A 19484-nucleotide genomic window follows, 5' to 3' on the forward strand; every position below is an offset into this window, starting at 1 on the left:
AGAACAACAAAAGTTATTTATTAAACAAATTATAACTTTGCTTTTGCACCACCCTGTTTATTAACTTAAGTTACTTCAATATCACAGTATTTATTTTAATTACCTAAATGTATAAAATATGTTTTTAAACTGTTTTATAAGTTAACATTTTTATTTTTTTTGTAATAATTTTTTTATTTTTACTGACTTAAATATTTATAAACTAATTGCTTGCTAACTGCCTTTACCTTTTTTTTAAAGCGGAAGTTTTTTCACCGAAATAAACGATACATTCTTATAATTTTATTTTAATGTAGTTGTAATGTGTTTTTGTTATGTGTGTTTGTTATAATGTGTTTTTGTTATAATGTTTGTTTGGAATTGTTATAAACCAAAATTGGTTTATTTTTGCTCTGTATATTAGTTTATTTTGTAAAGCTTAAGAATGTTCTGAATTGAAAATTTTACAAATATTTTTTTATATATTTAACCACCTCCACAGGAAGTTGATTTGGATATGGAAAAATACCATCGAAAAATTACTTAAACAATAGTTAATCGAAGCAAACGCTAATCTATAAGCATACAGAAAATTGTGCAAATAAAAGTAGTGTTTAGACCTAATAACATTATATATATAAAAAAAAGAAAGGAAATAATGAAGAAAGGAAACGATCTCAATGTAAAATGCAGGTAAATAGATCTGACGTAGAACGTTGTTTATTTATTTTTTTAACTTTAACATAATAAAATATATGTAGAAGGTTACTTTATAACTATAACACACTTAAGTTACTTAATTTTTTTTTCTAATAGTTAATTCTTAAAATTATATTGCTTGTAACAGAAAATTTCTTTTCTTTTTTTTTAAGCATTTTATTAAAAAAAACTTCACTTGGTCCAGTTTGACAGTATTAATTTTTGTAATTTTAAATCGCGTTGTGATTTAAAATATAGAATTAAAAAAATAAATTCTTAGGAATAACATAATAAAGAATACAAAATGAATTGTTCATTCAATTTACTACTGTATTTTTTTCATTTTAGTTCTAGAAATAGTATCATTATTAACCTATGCATTTGACTATTACATAAATTATTTATTAAAATTGAAACAGGTTTTTAAAGATTTACATTTTGGATATAAGTTGTTGAATAGATATTGTTGGATAAATAGAAACAAATGTTTTTTTTGTAGACTTTAATTTATCATTGATTGAATAAAAAGTTGAATCAAGTTTATTTATTTTAATTAATATTAAAGTTATTTAATAATGTTATTAATAACGTAATGCTCTTTCTTCTTTAATGATTTCATTTGTAAAAGTTATTTATAATTAACAAATATAAATTATTCAATTAAAACCAATTACTTAAACAAGTTAATGCACATGAGAATTTAATAAAACGCATTCAACTTTCTCCAATTGGTTTTTTAAATCTTTGATTCAATTAAATAAGTTTGAAAAAAAATTAGCGTCAAAGGAACAATTGAAAAACTTATTTAAACTTTATTATACACATTTTTTTTTTTTATGATGCTTTTACCATATAGAAAACTGAAATTCAGCTCTGTCCAGATCATTAAATAGACATCGCAGATATTTGTCCGTCCAAATGTTTAAGAAATAATTCAGATGTTTTCAAAATTGTTTAATTAAAAGCACAAGGAGAAATTTGTAATGGTTCCTAAATAGATATGCACACCTCCCCCTGCCTCTGCATAGCTCATTTTTAGAGGTTTTCATTTAAAGTTGTTTTTATTTTTAAAAAGTTTAGTTTTTTTTTTGTTGAACTTTTTATACTACTCATTCCAGTAAGTTGACATGAGATAGAAGCCATTTTTATTTTTTGGCCTAATTTATAAAAATGTAAAACCCTCAAATAAGAAGTGGGTTTTAAACTTTATACGAATTTATCTTTTGTGGGCCAACAAATATTTCGATAAAATTTGAAATCTATTTATAAATCATAATCCTAATTAAGGCAAACCAACATTTTTCTTCACATTAACTTCTCTAAACCAGGGGGTTAAGGTGGCCGTTTTATAAAGAAGTTTTTACTCCAGTGCTCAAGTCGCATCACGTTTACCTCAAATCTAAGTTTTTATATTAAGCCAAATACGTCAATGTTCATGTAAATTAGTCTACGTATCAAATTATGTCAATTTCTGATTTATTTAAATTACGATGGTTTGCCAGAATATTGCTTTGAAAAATTGCAATAAGATAGTATAAAGATTAGTACAAAAAAAAAGTTTTATTTCAAAGTGAGTCTGCAAAAAACGGTAAATTTTTAAGAAAATACGAGATGGATCTTAGGCCATGCGACAAAATAAAAAATACTAACGAACTTTTTGAGGTCGTAAAGTTCTTTTTTTTTGCTTTTCATATTTATCTACATTTCCTTTTTTATCTAACGCAATTTAAAATAGTTTAATTGAATAATTAACTCAAAACAATGTAGAAATATTATATGTAATAATGCAACAGAATGTTTATTTTGCTTACTGTTTTATAAAGCATAAAATATTATTTAAATTTTCATACAATTAAGTATAAAATTATTAAGTCAAAACAAAGGGCGGATCCATATGGAGGGGAGGAGCAATAACACACAACACACACATATATATCTATATACATATATATATATATATATATATATATATATATATATATATATATATATATATATATATATATATATATATATATATATATATATATATATATATATATATATATCAGGGATGTCCAACCTTTTTACAGTAAGGGCCATTAATTCGTTTCAAAATCAACTTGAGGGCCACAAACATAAAATACCCAAAATAAAAATTGAAATTTTTATTTAAATTTAAATAAACAGTTACACTCATAGTTAAGGTTCAAAGTGAAGTTATACAAAAGTTCGATCAATGTGAAACTTGACACTGTTTTTTTTTGCATAAATGATCTATGTCTGCTTTTATATTTGATGATGCAGTTCGAAGGGTATTAGTAAGGTGTTCATCTGTCAATCTATTTCTCTGTTCTGTTTTTACATGCTTCATTTTTGAGAATAAATGTTCTTAGTTGTATGTGCTTTCAAAAAGTGAAAAATATTTAATAGCATTTCTGCACAAATGAGGAAAAACTTCAATGCTCATGTATTTTTTATAAAATTCTAATAATTCTACTTCTTTGTAGGCTTCTTTAAGATCTTTATTGTTTTGCAATTTTATTAATTCCATTTGAAATTCATTTCTAACTGTCTCAGCTTTGATGGAAAATGGATGCGCAAATAAGTCTAACTCATTTTTTTCATTTTTAAAATCACAGAATCTTGTGTCAAATTCATCAATTAATTTTAAAATAAGAGTACAATATCTTTCAGAGTCAATTGTATTAATATTTCTTTCTGATAATGCCTTGAAATGGACAAGTACTTTAGAACTTAATTGTTGTTTCAGAAGTTTTAATTTTAAAACAAATGTTTCTACATTTTCAAACAATTTACTAATAAGTTGATCTTTTCCCTGCAACTTAAGATTTAATTCCATTAACATCTGAGTCATGTCAATCAAAAATGCCAAATCATTCAGACAGTCAATATTTTCAAGCAAGCTTGTGTCTTTCCCTTTAATTTTTAGAAAGAGCACTATTTCAGGTAATAGTATCCAAAATCTTTTCAGAGTAGCAGCTCGACTAAGCTATCTAACCTGGCTGAAATAAATTACATCTTCAGCCTCACTACCACAACCTTCAAGTAATTGTTTGAACTGTCTGTGATTAAGGCCACGACTTCTTATAAAGTTAACAGTATGAATAACAAGTTCCATAACATTCTTCATCTCCAATACTTTTGCACATAACTGCTCTTGGTGTATAATGCAGTAATATGAAATAATTTCAAGATTAATGGATTTCTTAAGTAATGTAATAAATCCAATATTTTTTCCTGTTAGTGCACTTGCTCCATCTGTAGTGACACCACAGAGTTTCTTTTCTGGTAATTTCACCAATGTTTTTTTCACTTCAGAGAGAATATCTTCTCCTCTTGTTGTGTCCTTCATATGTTTAATATCTAACAGTTCTTCAATTACTTCAAAGTTACTAGTTATACCTCTAATAAAAATGGCTAGCTGAGCAGTATCACCTCTGTCTGTTGATTCATCCAGTGCCAGACTATAGGCTTCACATTTATTTAATATTTCTTTTAATGATAATTCAATATTTTTTGATAGATCTTCAACTCTTCTAGCAATAGTCTGGTGTGAGAGGCTAAGATCTTCAACAGTAGGTGTTTTTTCAGGACATATCTCTTTACAAAATATTTTTAAACAGTTTTTTAATAAATCTCCAGTACAAATAGGTTTACTCTTTTTTGCAATAGCTTCTGCCATTAAAAAACTTATTTTGGTAGCACTGTAAGAGCTAATCACTTTAGTTTTCATCACTGATTGTTGTGCAAGAAAGGTTTTCTTCAACAATTCAATCTTATCAATTCGAAATTGGCCTTTAAATTTGTCATAACTTACTGCTTGTTTTGTCGTGTAGTGCCTGTTCACATTATAGCGCGTTTTATTATTTCAAATGCGGATTTATATAGTGAAAGTATAATCGAAATCGAATGTATAATTCGAATTATAAATATATAAATAATATGCTGTTGCTGTAGAACTTATTTTATTATTGTTATTTGAAATTTTTATTAAAATAAAAATTCAAAATTAATGGACCGTGATATGCGGGCCATGCCATAGGCTGACGAGGGCCACGCGTTGGACAACCCTGATATATATATATATATATATATATATATATATATATATATATATATATATATATATATATATATATATATATATATATATAAATAAATTAATTTTAATAAAAAAGGCAGCGTATAACTATTTTTTAAATATGTTTTAGATATAATAATATATTAACGATATTTCGTTGACCTATTGTGGTCAGCGTCATCAGGTAATGAAAAGACGTTACAAAACAACATAAAACCAATCGTTTAAAAAAGAAGACATTAAAAAGCGTAAAATATAAAAACCAATCAAATAATATAATAGTGACGTCAGTTAAACTTTTATCAAAATTGGTCCTCAAGTTTTTGTTTTCACATTATCCCCGTCATCTCTATTTAGAACAGTTTGCCCAATACCTATTTCTGTAACATCAACACAACATATTGTTCGAAAAAGAAGAAAATAATTTAAGTAGGGTGTTTAAAAGTGATATAAAATTTTAATAAAATTGAAAAATGCGAATTTTCGCCTCTTGAAATCTTCTCCCCCCTCCCTCTCCCACACCCTTGGCAGATGATCGGGATCCAATAAAACAAAAAAAAACCCTAAAAATTGCCTCTTCCTCCTTACTAGATAGTCTGAATCCGCACCTGTATCAAATGATTTTGGTTTATTTCTTGAATAAGTTTGCAATTAACAATTGCTTTGTATTTTTAAAAGGCCTTTGAGGAATCTAAGAGAATTAATTTTTTACGCACCTGGAAATAGTTAACTTTTTTTTACAAGCGAGTTTTTTTTTTTAACAAAATGATTGATATGACTTCACAAATTTTCACTTTTTTTTAAAACGCACGCTTAGTGCACAATTTTGATGCCTACAAGAAATTTCAGATTTTGTAAAATAAAATGAAAAAGTGGAATAAAAGTCTTATATGTTTGAATGAGATATATTTCAGACAAATAAATAAATAAAAACATATATAGTAATAGTCGCGCTACTATTTAAAACCAATCAGGTTAAACCTGCGCATTACATGGTTAAATATGAGAAATAATTGTTTTTAATTTGTACTCTATATTTTTATTAAATGATTATATATTTTTAAATATTTTTTCAAAATCAACTCCCACCCCCACTTTACTACTATTCCCCCTTTCTCCACACATAAGTTTTTCAAAACATTAAAAACAAAAAAAACCTTAAATAATTCGACATATCTATGTTACATAACGTAAATATTGCTTAGTGAGACACCATAGTCATAAGAAATAGATGAACTTTGAAATTCGACCCGTCGACCCTGCACAAGTTTTAATAAATGAGCAGTGAACTTCATGAAAAAACACAGCTTGATGATCTGTATATGGCTTAAACTGATGGAATTTTCGACAATAACATGGAAATTGAACAAGATCTAGATAATTTATTATCTGAAGTTTGTTTTGTATCCAATTTTCCTTGCGACTTGTGTTGTAAAGTTTATAAAACGAAATATGGCCTGAAAAGACATAAAACTTTGAAACACGAACAAATCAATTCAGTTAGTTAAGAAAAAGACTCCATACAATTTAGTTGTCTTGATCTTGAGAAAATTGTTGAAGAATGTGCTTATAAATTATCAAATGATTTATGTTTGCCTGAAGAAATTCGAATTAAACTTTCAAAGCAGAATTTTTGTTTTAGTTCTGAAGATTCAATTTCTCTTTTCGAAAAATTTAAGGTTTTTATTTCAAAATACAATGGTGATGCAGAAAATTTTTATTCTCAATTTTATGGACTTCTTCATAAAAATTTCTTGCCATCAAAGTTTGAAAATGTTTTATTGACCGATACTTTGCTTACTGAAGTTGGAAATCACATTCTTTGAGATCTTTCAGGAAGTAAACTTAATAATTGTTCTAATAGCGATGTTTCGTCATTTTATATTTTTACTGATAAAGAATTAAGTATAATTCAATATTTGTCAGGCTATGCTTTCAAAAACTTTACTCAAAGTTCAAATTTTCAAAATCTGATGAGCAATATAAAACAGTGTATAGAAATATTATCAGCATGCAAAATTGATTCAGATGACACCCAAAAATATGTTAATTCTAAGAATAGATGTGGTTTATGTAAAACTAACATCAATACTCAAAATATCTTCAAAAAAGAAAAAACGAAAAATCGTTTCACATTGGAATGTGAAACGATTTTTCGTAAACAAAGCAATTCTTTTGTAACATCTATTAATAGCAAAGCTCTGGTAAATGAAGTGCTTAAGGACTAAGTGATTATAAGTAGCTTAAACAATATATGTTACAGTATTGCAGTGCAAATTGATAATTGATAAAATATCTTCTCTCATTTTGAAAGTATGCTTGTTTTGTTCACAAGGGTAAGAAGCTTTTCATATGACAACATCAAATCAACAAGTGACAAGCACGTAAATCTTCTATAAGAACAGAGATTAAAAAAGCGACATGCAGCAATGTAGTTAATCCATAAATTTGGTTTTCGGTCTATCCATCTGCTTCAGAAGATACAAAACAGTTATTTTTATAGCCACAAATTTAATAAAAATATTATGGCTAAAACAACTAAGTTATTTTTTAAAAAATTGTTGGCAGTTGAATAAAGTTTTTTCTTTTATATAAATTATGTAAAAAGGAATTTTTATTTAATGGATTAAAATCCATTCAATTTTCCATTAGTATAAATACTAATTAATTGAGAAGCGATTATATCATTCATGATTTAAAATACTATAAAGTTATATACATCGTATATATAATATATCCTATACCAATTTATACGTTTGTTTTTATGTCATGTTTTGATGTTTATTTATTTTAATCATACGACATCAAAATAAAGTATAATAGCAAAGTTTTTTCAAAACGGTTTTGATTTTATTGCCCATTTTAAATATTTCCTACTCAGGGTGGCCAGCATACTGGAAATCAGGGAGATCATGGAAAAGTAGGGGGAAATGATTTGAGTCAGAAAAGTCAGGGATTTTGTTTTTTTTCCCTAAAAAGTCAAGGAAATTTTCCAAAATTAAGCTTAATTGATTTTCTATGGAAAAAGTATGAAAGGCAGCTTTTTATTGTTTTTTTTCCTAATAAAATTTTTGCTGTTAAATTGGAAGGCATTTACATACAATAGACACTTTTCAAAAAAGTAAGTACTATCACTTTTTCATTATAAAATTCACATTTTTCAATTATTCGAGTCAGGGAAAAATTTACTCAGTCATTTACTTAAGTCAGTGATAAATCAGAGAATTTGATTGTACAAAGTGGCTGGCCACCCTGTTACTAATAATATTTTTCTAGTAATTTTTTCATCTGATGATGCCCCATAAATGTGCTGCCCGGCGGAAGCTTACCCAGATCCTCAACCCTTTGTGTGCTCCTGTATATGCACACAAAAAATCAAAAAAAAAAGTCACACTCTAATAATTTTTCAAGAAAAAGGAATTTTTGTATGCTTAAGTTTAAATTTTTTACCTTTTTAAATTGTTAGTATGTCATAATTATGAAATATTAGGAATATTCTTAATATATCTTTGGGATCACCCCCTAATCCTTTTTAAACTTTTCTGTTGTATAAATTAGTATAGTTTCTGGGAAAAAAATATAAGCAAACAAATTTGATTGTTATTAAAACAATTTTTTAGCAAAAAAAGTTCTTTTTATAAGTTCTTGATATCTTGAATCATGGTTAAAAGATTACATTTAGTAAGTATTACTATATTACTATCGAGTCTTTAATACAAGGGAGGAGGAAGGGGGGGGGGGGAAATTTACAAAAAAGAGATAATAAAGGGGAAAGGGGGGAAGTTTACAAAGAAGATTTATTATTTAGCGGTTACAAGTATCTATTTATTAATTTTTTTAGGCCGATTTTGACTTAATTTTCTTTTTTAGGTTTGACATAATTTTGTTGTTGATAACAAGTAAAAATTTAGATGGGCGGTGTCTTAATAAGCTTAGGTTGGGTGGGGAAAATATCCAAAATAATTGGGGGGGGGGGGGGAGGAGGTGGACGTTTTTTAAGGACTCCAGAGAAAGCTTAACATTTAGTAAATATTAAGCTTAATAGTGTAAGAAACATCAGAAAATATAAAAAGTCAAAAAAATAAAAACAAACAAGACATCTTTTTTTATTTTATATTTGTTAATGCAACTTTTTTTTGTATTTCATTAAAAAGTGGGTTGTTCAATACTGTTAATACTAAAAGACCAAGAAGCTAAATGCATTAACTTTGGTTAAAAATCAGAGAAATGTCATGCTTGTACCTTGAGGGGGTTGGTTTTCAGTTGCAATTGACCCACTTCTTTTACCAAATTTCAGTTTAGAAAGATGTATACTTGCTATTCGAAACGGCCTCGAAAAATGAGGAAGGTAGTCAAACTATGAATGTACTTGCTGTTTTAACACCCTCACATCTTGTACAGACTTGTGGGTCCCTCCTCCAATACCTATATATGCACAAATGCTCCCTACTCTAGGGGGAGGTTTAAAAGTTTTTGAAAATTATCCTCCTCCAAGCTTATAAAAATATAATCATCTATAATTATTTTTTACTTGTTATTAACAAACAAACTATATATGCATTCAGTGGAAATCGGCCTTAGAAATTAGAAAATATAAACGCACTGATTCTCACCCACCTGTTTATTGAGACCCAGTCTTTTATTAAATCTGGAAATTCCTACACCATTTTGTATTAGCACCTGAGAGTAATGTTACAGAAATACTGTTTAGTTTTTTGATTTAGGGACTTAATTGATTAAGAACTGCTTATATCGAAAGGAAACGCTTTCTTTGACAAAATAAATAAATAATTATATAAATAAATAGTTACTATTGACACAAGCCTAAAAAGTGAATTCTTAGCCAATAATGTAATTATTTTTATTTGTAGCTATAAAAATAGCTGTTTTGACAGGATTATAGTCACTGTCTGGGACTTGGTTAATTTGCTATTTAGTCTCATTTTTTTCTTCTTTTTGGCAGTGGCGAATTAATTATTTCATAAAAATTATGTCTTTGACCTTGAACGTTACCGACAATAGATCGTATAGAATATTATGATTTAATAGTATTATCATTATACCCAGCATCTCTGACAGAGGGATTATCATGCCTGCTGCCTATGGCACGCTGCCTTCTAAAGTAGTTTCCAAATCGTCTTGACAAAACCTTTCTGAAAGAATGTAAGGAACACCATGTTCTGAGAGAAACTTACAAACTTCTTTGATTGAATGTACTGTTATGTGGATACGTTCATATGTTTGCAAAGATATAAACATATTTGCCTTAGCATTAGCAGTATAACTCTGATCATTTCGATTGTCAATAGACTCTTTCCACTTCTTAAAGTATAAAAGAAAACTGTCAAGCCATTCAAAATGTACATCATTAACAGATTCATATGGTTTTAGATTTTCTTTTAAATTTTTAATAGCTTTATTTTTACTTAAAACATTTAAGTAGTCAAAAAATTTATCCATCATGAGAAAAAATTGAGAAGTTCCTACACATTCTGGTGGACCAAATTCTTTTAAAACGTTGCCGACTGTTTCACTTAATACTTGAGCAGCCAAATAAACACACATTTCTGAATAAGGTGTTAAATTAATGTGATCACTTGTAAGCTTATTTACTAATCTTAAGCCACATTCTAAGTCCTCATAATCCACATTCTAAGTCCTCATAAAGTTGAGAAATATGACTACAAAGTATGTGCAAACCATTGTTTCACATATAACGAGTACCTCGTCCAGAACCAGGCAGTTGCGAGCAGTTTTAATTAAATGTGGAGCATCTGAAAAGAATTATATGTAACGTTTTTCATTGGAGTAAATATTGTGAGCTCTGTAAACTAAATCATTACACACATTCATATTTAAGTTCTTATGCATTTTAAAAAAATTTCTGTTTGGAGAGGCACCATCAGCTTTTGCAGAAATAACTTTTAAATGTATACTTTCAAGGTAACAAACAGCTTTCCAAAAAATAGGCATCAGCTGAAATGATGTAATTCTAGTAGTTGCAAAAGTAGCTAAACTGAACAATAAAGGATTAACAATGCTCTTTACGAGAAACACAAGTATATGAGTACCTAATTCTCTAACATTTTTTTAAGTAGAAATATTGATTTCTTAATCACCTAAATTGACAAAACCAATAAGCTCTCCAGTATATTTGTCCCAAACTAAATCTTCTTGGATATTCAATTCATCAAAAATAATTGAAACAAATTTTTCATGAGGAAGAAAATTTTGTGTTTTTTTTTGCAAGTTCACTTAAGACTTAATTTAATTCAGCTAATTAAATCGTCGGATGTAATTTTTGTAATCTTTTAAAGTTCTTAAGTTCGGAAGAGTTAAAATGCCTACACCTGTATGTTGATCATATCGAAAATCGCTATAAGTAGATAGTGATTTAGCAGCTAGGTTTAGACAATATTTTATTATTGCGGGGTGGTATCTGATAGATGAAAGATTGGAACAACTCAAACACTTCTGCTGCTCTTCCCAAAACAATTTCATAAATGGTGGGATGTTTTTTTATCACTAGCTGAATAAATTGAGATTAAGTCTTTACTAAGTTCTGAACAAATTTTCTTACTACAAATATTTAAAGCAGAACTCATTAGTTCAATTTCCTCTTTTTATTGTTTGCATTGAAGTCTGCATTGCTGCAAAGTCAGATTAAGTCTACTAGGAGAAGTTGCAGAAATTGTTGCATTTAATTTAGCAGGAGTTTTAAGAGCAGATCTTTTAGAGTGTATATTAGAATTTACTTTAACATTAAGTTCATGACAAAATCTGCAAGGCAGATTCTTGCCAAAGGCTAATAATTCACAAGAGTTGCTGCGATAAAATTCAATTTGATGCGGTTTAGATTTTAATAAAGAACTTTTATAAACAAAATAATCAAAAGTTTTATTGAAGTTTTAAATTTTTCTAAAAATTTAAATTTTCAATAGGATCAGGAACTTTTATTCAACTGCAAATTCTAAAGATTCTATTTCAAAAATAAACTGTGAAAAAACCACATTTAGAAATGACCTTTTATATTTCAAATATAAATTGTGTGTTTCAGGTAACATCCATCCTTACACACGAATAGTAAAATATAAAAAATCTTCTACAAAAACTTCAAATTTTGGAATCATTTCTTCAAATAACTTGAATGAAGTATAACATAAATTATCAAAAAATTCAATCTTCCATAACTTATTTAATGAAGACAAATGCAGAAGACGTTTTTTGAAGTCAGCAAAGTTTCTATAATAATAGGGCTGTGTAGAAGAAAAATTCTTAATAAGTAATTGAGAAATTTCTCGCTTAGATATCGACGATGAGGATCGAATAACATCATTTGAAGTTGACGATTCTAAGCTCTTTTTTGGTAAATTTTACGATGGTAGTACCCCATCTTTTAATTATTTTTTGTTTCATAACACCAAAATTGCTCAGGGGAAAAGTGAAGCTCACATACCCACAATTTTTTATGTTCAAAATCGTTTTTTTTTTTCGAAGAATATTACCAACAACTCGATCTTTTGACAAAAGTTTTGTTATAATGTTAATTTATTCCGAAGTCCATTTTTTTGTGAAATCGTCCGTTTCTTTAGGAACTTTAAAGAAACCAACTCCAGTATATCTTCTTGAGGCAGAACATCCATAAATTGAACAGTTTTCACTAGGCATTTGGAAATATATCTTAAGTTTTTTCAAGAAAAATAGATAGTTTATTAGATAAGCAATAGGATTTTTAAGAACTTGTGCAAAGTTGGAGATCTGGGGATAGCAAAAATCGCATACAATTAGTTTAAACAATCGGTTATTGTTTGCTTCCAGACTTTATATTTCTTATGACTATGGTGACACTAATTCGATGCTCTACAAAGTACTGAGAAGTAAAATACTTAGACCGACAATAACAAAAACGTAAACAATCTTAAAAATTCATAATACAATATGTACTCGTTAAGTCGTATAAAAAAGATACGTTTATAATGTTTATAAATAAGATTTTTGAACATTCTCATATTAAAAAAAATATGTCCGCGCATACTTGTACCGCGCATACTTGTACCAAAAAATAATTAATCAGAAATTATGCTGCTCCATTAATAACTCTATGATATTGTTTACGAGCGGTTCTCATAGTTTTAATCTTCCGCAAACTCTAATGATTATATTTTTCGTTATTATTTGTTATTTTTGTTATTATTATGGGCAGCCGTGTCATTGGTCAAAGTTCTGGTTCAAAACCATGAGGTCCAGAGTTTCAATGCTCGGTCCAGAGTTTCCGGCTCCGGTCAGATAAGCGACTTGAGTAAGTAAGGAGGCGTGAACTTAATAAAAGCTCTTCGGCAGTGCTCTCCGATATGATCGTAAGGACTTCATAGAGGACCTTATTGACCGAAAAAATCTTAAATTTTTTTATTACTTACGAATAAAATAATTTTATTTATTACGCTATAATTATCATAGCGTAAAAAAGTTAGCTGTAAATGACGTCACATCAATACGCATTTTCTTTTTATAGACATAGTATGTTAAAAAATGTAATCGAAATTAAACAATTTTTTTTTCTTTTTTTGAGTTTCTACACTGATATTCTTGTAACCGTGGTAGTATTTATGAAAAATGACCAAACAATAAGTATAACATATGGTTATAAAAAATAGTATTATAACTTTAAACCTAAATCATCATGCGTTATGAAAGCTTAATCTGCAGCTTGTCAGTTCTATTTTAAAACCCACAATTTAGCTATTATGATGTAAACGGGAAGAGGTGCGAAAACGTTAATATGAGTAATTTAAATTTTTTCAAATCAATTCAAATATGCAGTTTTAAAAATTAAATTGCCTTTAGTATATTTAACCGATATAAAACCCGTTGCCTTATTAGCTTCAATATTATTTAATTAAAGTAAAAAGTTTTAACCGTTTAATTTATACGATTTTCTTGTTTATATATTATGTAAAAATTATGCATACCTGCTGGTTGTATACAACATTATGTCAAAACCTTGTTAATATGTTTGATTAACATATTTTAAATCTGTATATTTCAGCTTGTTAGTAATAAATTAACATTTTTTTGTATTTGTTGCTACACATTTAATGTTTGTTAGTTTTTCCTTTAAAAGATTTATCGCATCAAGAGTAAAACAATCTAAAGCAAATGCCAAACAATAATTATCAAGAAGTCACAACAATTCCGAGCAGTATTATTCATTTTAAAGCTACAAAAACGTCATAAATTAGAATTAATTCATTTTATTTCAATCATTTTGGGTTTATTAAGTAATAGTATGAATGTAAGTTGCATTTTTGTAGTAGCATTTTATTTCTGGTTATCTTTAAGATGTGTTATAATCAGTGTTGTTAGTCCTAAGCCTATCATCAAGGCCAAAAATATTATTTATACAATTACGTTCATCATTTTTGAACATAAAAAAAATCTAAAAATTGTTACTCTAAAATTTATATATTTTAAACAAGCTTAAAGTTTTGTTTCTAATTGTTATGTTATTTAATTAACATTCATACAAGTATAAATATAAATTTTAATTAAATATTATTATTATTATTGAATTTAGTTGCGTTTTGTGTGGTCTAAAATTTAATGTTGCAGATGTGATTTTAGCCTTGTCACAATGATCTAGACCTTACTATATTTGTTCTCAGCTTTCCTAAATTTTGCTTTGTTAACAACTGTTTATAACCTCAAAAAAAAAAAAATTCCGAATTTTTTTTAATTTCAAAAAAGGTTTTAGAATTTAGAGTAAGGTCTGGACACCAAAAATCCATGCCTTGGTTATATTTACAATTACAAATAGATAGTTAACAAACTTATAGTTAAAAAAAATAAACTTTGATTCAAGTTTTCTAAGTTTAGATTTTTAAATATTTTTTTTTTAATACAGATTCACTGAGAAAGCTAAACATGTGATTCATTAATGTTTGCTACTTTGAAATGTCTATTGAAAATCAAGATTTGACCACTAAAGTAACAAACCCTAAATTTGCAACATCTCAATCAACAAACCTAAATTATAAAATGAGTACTGGCATCTCAAGCAATCATAAAGACACAATAATATACTCTTGTGCTGGTGTTGGGAGCTTTATTTTAGCTTTGATTATTATTTTACTTTGTTATTGTATTCTCAAAAGAAAGTTAAATGAACGTAATGTTGTTACCTCAAATTTCAAAGACCAACATTCTCCAACTGCAGTTAAAGATTTTAATTTTGGAAATGGTGCATTCATTAATAAAGGTATTTAGTTTTTTAAAATTTTTCATATTGATTAATTCTTTTAAAAATTTAATGAAAAACTGTCCAAATTAATTCCATATCAACTTGCATCATATATGCATATGATGCAGAATTAGCTGTATATGAAACATCTATGGTAATGTCATACTGAAATAGAAATCAGTGGGAATTCGAGTACATACATTGATTAGTGGCTTGTGCAGCCAGTATATAAAAAAAGTACCATTTTACTGATTTTTTTACTGAGCTCTAATTTCTATTTCGAAATATATAAAGATTTACCATTATTAGTATATCCATGCAATTCCCTTGACAAAAAATAATTGTAAAGACATTTATTTTTGTCAAGGGAGTTATATTGGGGTGTAATGCTTTGATTTGATAGATTTTATTTAAACCCAGAATTTGATAAGGCTTTATTTTGCAGTCAAGTTATTTTTTAAAATAATTTCTTTGGTGTTTAACTATGAATTGTTGCAAAGATGGCAACAATTAATAGTTAAACACAATTATATTGACCAGCACACATCTGAAAAATTATGAGCAGTTTCTATTTCCTTATAAATATTGCTTTTAATATGCTTAATTTTTAACTTTACTACATGGAGTTAATAACATCTCTATACAACATTAACATGTCTACATCATGCAAAATGTTATCAGAGGTAAAACATTAAGTTATATATGTGGTAGTTGTTTATTCTGTAATAAACTATTTTAGGTGAAACCAATGTTGCTTGAATTTTGTTTTAATGAAAACTTAGTATTTGATTTACTTGTTAAAGGCATAAATAAAAGCTGGAAGTTTCAAATAGAAAGCAGTAACTTCAAATTTTAGCATTAACCCAAAATCCTAATTTATTAGAAAAGCAAAAAAAGAAAAAATTTTCAGTTTTTAATTTAAAAGCATTTCCAGATACTTTATGGACCATTTTGCATAAATAAAAAATCACTATATTTATAATTACAATAAATGAGTTAATTATTAAAATTATTTCTTCTTTTTCCACTGTGTAAATTTAATGGATTACAGTAAGTGATATGATTTCTTGAGTACAGAATTGGAGAGTAACGAATAACATTTATTCACATTACTGTAATTGAGTTGTTTTTTTTGTAAACTCTATGTTTTTAACTTTTATTTTTTTAAATGTGTACTTTTACTTAACTTTTTTTTTTTAAAGTATTGTACTTCGCTATATTTTAAATCATTTACATTACTGAGTAAAATAATTTATTACACATTGTTTAAAATCACAACAAGTATGATTTAATTTATTTCATAAAAAATAGGGCCTTTTTTTACAACATTGTTTCCTAAGAGTTATCATAATGTTTTAGGGGAATTTAGGGGTTGTATAAAAACTATGTTACGCGATATGAAGGGGGAGCAGAGGAATTAGCCATTTTGTGACAATTTATTACAAAAACGAGAGGATATTCAATTTTGTGTTGCAAGATTATTTTTTTTACTTTCAAATTTAGAAAAGCCTTTCTTTCAATTAATTGATTTATATACATATATGACGTTACCCCAAAAACCTTTGTCTATCAGAAAAGCAGCAATATAATTTTTATTTTTCAAAAGCCGAATTTAAAAGACAATGTTTTTACACAACCTAAAAGACATGATAGCATCAAATATAAAAATTTGATATAAAAAAAATTGCAGTGATTAAAACCTGGGAACAAAAATAGTTCATGTACCCCACCTAAAAATGTGAGAGGATTGAGTTATTAAAATAGATTAGTTTACTATCTAATACTAAATTTAAATCTATCAACAGACCCAATAATCTTTTTTTTATTTTTTTAAAGTTATGACCAAGTTAAGTTTCCACCCACCACTAAATGAGTGGTTTGTTAATTTCACATGGTTAAACTTTTAAGCACTGAACAATGATTAGAATAAATTTAAAATTTGACAATGAATTTAAATTTAATATAAAGAAAATAAATTTAAAAAACTTATTAACTCGCTATATTAACATTTAAGGCGGGGGTTCTAACTCTTTTTTTACTGTTCCTAAGTTCCAATTACAAAATTTTTTTAGCAAATCATTCTCATTTGACATATAAATAAACTTATATTTGGACTTATGTTTTCACAATGCCAAGTACATTATCTGGAATGTGAAATAATCCTGTGTCTTGTCTTGGTTAATATGGAAAGTTCAAAAAAATTAAAATAAATAAAAATATATCAGGGCTCAAATTAACGCAAAAAAATTCATCGGGAAAAAAAGTTTTAGAAGACTAAAATTCTTTTGTTCAAATAGATTTCTTTTTAAATAAAATTCCTAAAAACAACTTGCTTATTTATAGAAAATTTTTGATCTTATCGCTTTAAATAAAATTTTAAAAAATAGTATCGTATTTTTTATATTCTATTCCAGATTTCTTGTTAAAATAATTTTTAGTTAAAAGCTTTTATTATGTGTTAACAACATGTAAGATATAAATAGAAACATTTATATGGCTAATTTTTGAGAGTCTTTGAGTATATTAAGTAAATTTAATAGTTGAGTAACTGTAAGTTGTTGTAATAACTTAACTGGTTGTTTTACTATGATGTACTATGATATCCATATTCAGTAAATCAAACTAAATATAACTTAAAAATAATATTGGCTTCCACGCAGAGATTTAAAGTAATTTAATTTAAAAAGCGCTTTATGTTGAATAAAATTTTCACGCAAGAGATCAAAGATATTTAAAAGATAAATTTAGTGTGTTGTACTTAATAACCCTTAATAACAAATTTAGACAAAAACATTACTTTTAAAAATTGCAAAAAATAAATAAATGCTAAATTAGAAAAGAAAAAAATTTAACAAAAAAAAAACTATTACAAAAAAAACAATTATAAAAACAAGTAAACAAATAGCATAAATATTTTTTTAAGAAAAAACTAGTAGCAAAGGTGTGAAAAGCAATCGAGATTTGTGATCATGATGTGCCTAATTCGAACCCTGTGTATATAACATAAAATAAGACATTAAAGCCTAATATAATTATGCAATTTTTACATGAACTCCAGGTCTTTAAGTATTAGATTTGCTATAACTTTTTATTGGCATATGTCAATATTTCCAGCTTCATCTTTGTTGACTTTCCAATATCCTATTGTCTAGGTAAATGATTTTTTTTGTTGCTATCTTTTGGTTAACAATTCTACCAAAAAATAAATGTATATTGCCATCATCTAGCTCCTCTTTATGGCTTAAGAGCTGCCCTATTAAGTTTCCATTCTTCAAAAAACTTTACTCTCAAGATTTATTTTTGTTTTTCATTAATATTAACAAAAAGAGAATCTGTGGTTTTGTAATTACCAGCTGTTGCTCTTTTAACATCCTTCTCTAGTTGCTTTCTTTCCAGAAGTTCTTTTTTAAAAATAGCTTTGGCACATCTTTTTCCTATTTCTTCATACAAAAGATTATTAAAATTTTTACTTTAGGCTTGACATGTTAAAGCTCCTCTGCAAATTGTAAATGGAATAAGGTCTTCTTGTTCTGGCAATGTTTTCTCATCAAGCCATATCAATGTTTTGTTTATTGTGGCTTTTATTTTTGAATCCAGAAAACCAAAAGTAGCTTTAAAAATGTGGCGCAAAAAAAAAAATCAAGCATGCCCTAGATTCTTTCAGATAGTGCAGATAGTGTGGTTTTTATCATTTCTTTGGATGGATTTGAGAGATTGCCAGTTAAATACCTGGCCATCTGTCTTTTGAGAACTGTCTCTGTGGAGCTTATCATGTATTTTTTCTGAGACAGAAGCATAGGTGTATCTTATCTTCTTTAACATTCAATACTTGACTAAAAACATCCAAATTTGTATAAAGAATTGATTCTGAATTACTTTTGAAGTAAGCTAATTTCTTTATAGATTTTTGGAAAATGCTATCCTAAGAAATAAAAAAAATTAAATGTTTTATATTCCTTTATTGCTTTATTAATAAACCTTATAAACTTAATAACTCAAGATTACTCTTTCCTGTTGCATTTTTATAAACCTGACTCATCCATGGCCCAGTTAATTTTTTTTCCTATCAGGCCCAATCCTTGCTATTGTACTAGCTTTATATCATTACTTTTGTCATGAAGTTTGCAAGTTTCATTTTTGGTGTTGCTGGAATAACAAAATAAAAATCGTAATACAAGTTGTAGTGGAATTCTATTAAACTTAATAAGGAAAACTTACTTTTCGAGAAAGGTTTTTATAAGTCTTTCATATGTGGCAACAATCCCTGTCATATGGAACAAGACATTAAATCTACTATCAACATAGCAAAGGAATAGCCCTGGAGTAACATTTATTTTTTTAAGATATTAAATGTTGCAGGATCTCCTTTAAAACTAGACCTATTTTTTAAAGGCTAAAAGCAATTACAATTTCAAATTTTTGAGACAGTTTGTGAAATAATAAAGTAACAATTGCTCACAAGAAAATGAAAATTAAAAAAAAAAT

At 27.2% G+C, this 19484-nt stretch overlaps 3 protein-coding genes across 10 annotated transcripts in view; 1 reads left to right on the forward strand and 2 right to left on the reverse strand.

The window, feature by feature from the left end:
• Positions 1 to 349: 349 nt before the first annotated feature.
• Positions 350 to 19484, forward strand: part of LOC100211309 (uncharacterized) — a 41334-nt gene continuing 22199 nt past the window's right edge. For 2 of the 8 annotated variants that reach the window (XM_065812219.1, XM_065812223.1), the window contains exons 1-2: positions 13741 to 14054; positions 14664 to 15017. In XM_065812219.1, the coding sequence (XP_065668291.1) occupies positions 14714 to 15017 (304 nt within the window). In that variant the 5' untranslated portion in view covers positions 13741 to 14054; positions 14664 to 14713. Of the gene's footprint in view, positions 673 to 13247; positions 13664 to 13740; positions 14055 to 14663; positions 15018 to 19484 lie in introns of those variants that run through there. The other 6 variants (XM_065812218.1, XM_065812224.1, XM_065812220.1 and 3 more) reach the window with 6 other exon arrangements.
• On the reverse strand, positions 3050 to 3535 carry LOC136087962 (uncharacterized). The gene has a single exon (XM_065811594.1). It carries the CDS (start codon positions 3533 to 3535, stop codon positions 3050 to 3052), a length of 486 nt encoding a protein of 161 aa, XP_065667666.1.
• Positions 3671 to 4363, reverse strand: LOC136087963 (general transcription factor II-I repeat domain-containing protein 2A-like). Its single transcript, XM_065811595.1, has one exon. The coding sequence runs from the start codon at positions 4361 to 4363 to the stop codon at positions 3671 to 3673; it is 693 nt and encodes a 230-aa protein (XP_065667667.1).

This window comes from Hydra vulgaris, chromosome 12 (genome assembly GCF_038396675.1).
Source record: "Hydra vulgaris chromosome 12, alternate assembly HydraT2T_AEP".
NCBI classification, from domain to species: Eukaryota; Metazoa; Cnidaria; class Hydrozoa; order Anthoathecata; family Hydridae; genus Hydra; species Hydra vulgaris.

Excerpts from the sequence above, each read along its gene's own strand:
- LOC136087962 (XM_065811594.1), bottom strand. The coding sequence starts at position 3,535 with ATGACTCAGATGTTAATGGAATTAAATCTTAAGTTGCAGGGAAAAGAT.
- LOC136087963 (XM_065811595.1), bottom strand. The coding sequence starts at position 4,363 with ATGGCAGAAGCTATTGCAAAAAAGAGTAAACCTATTTGTACTGGAGAT.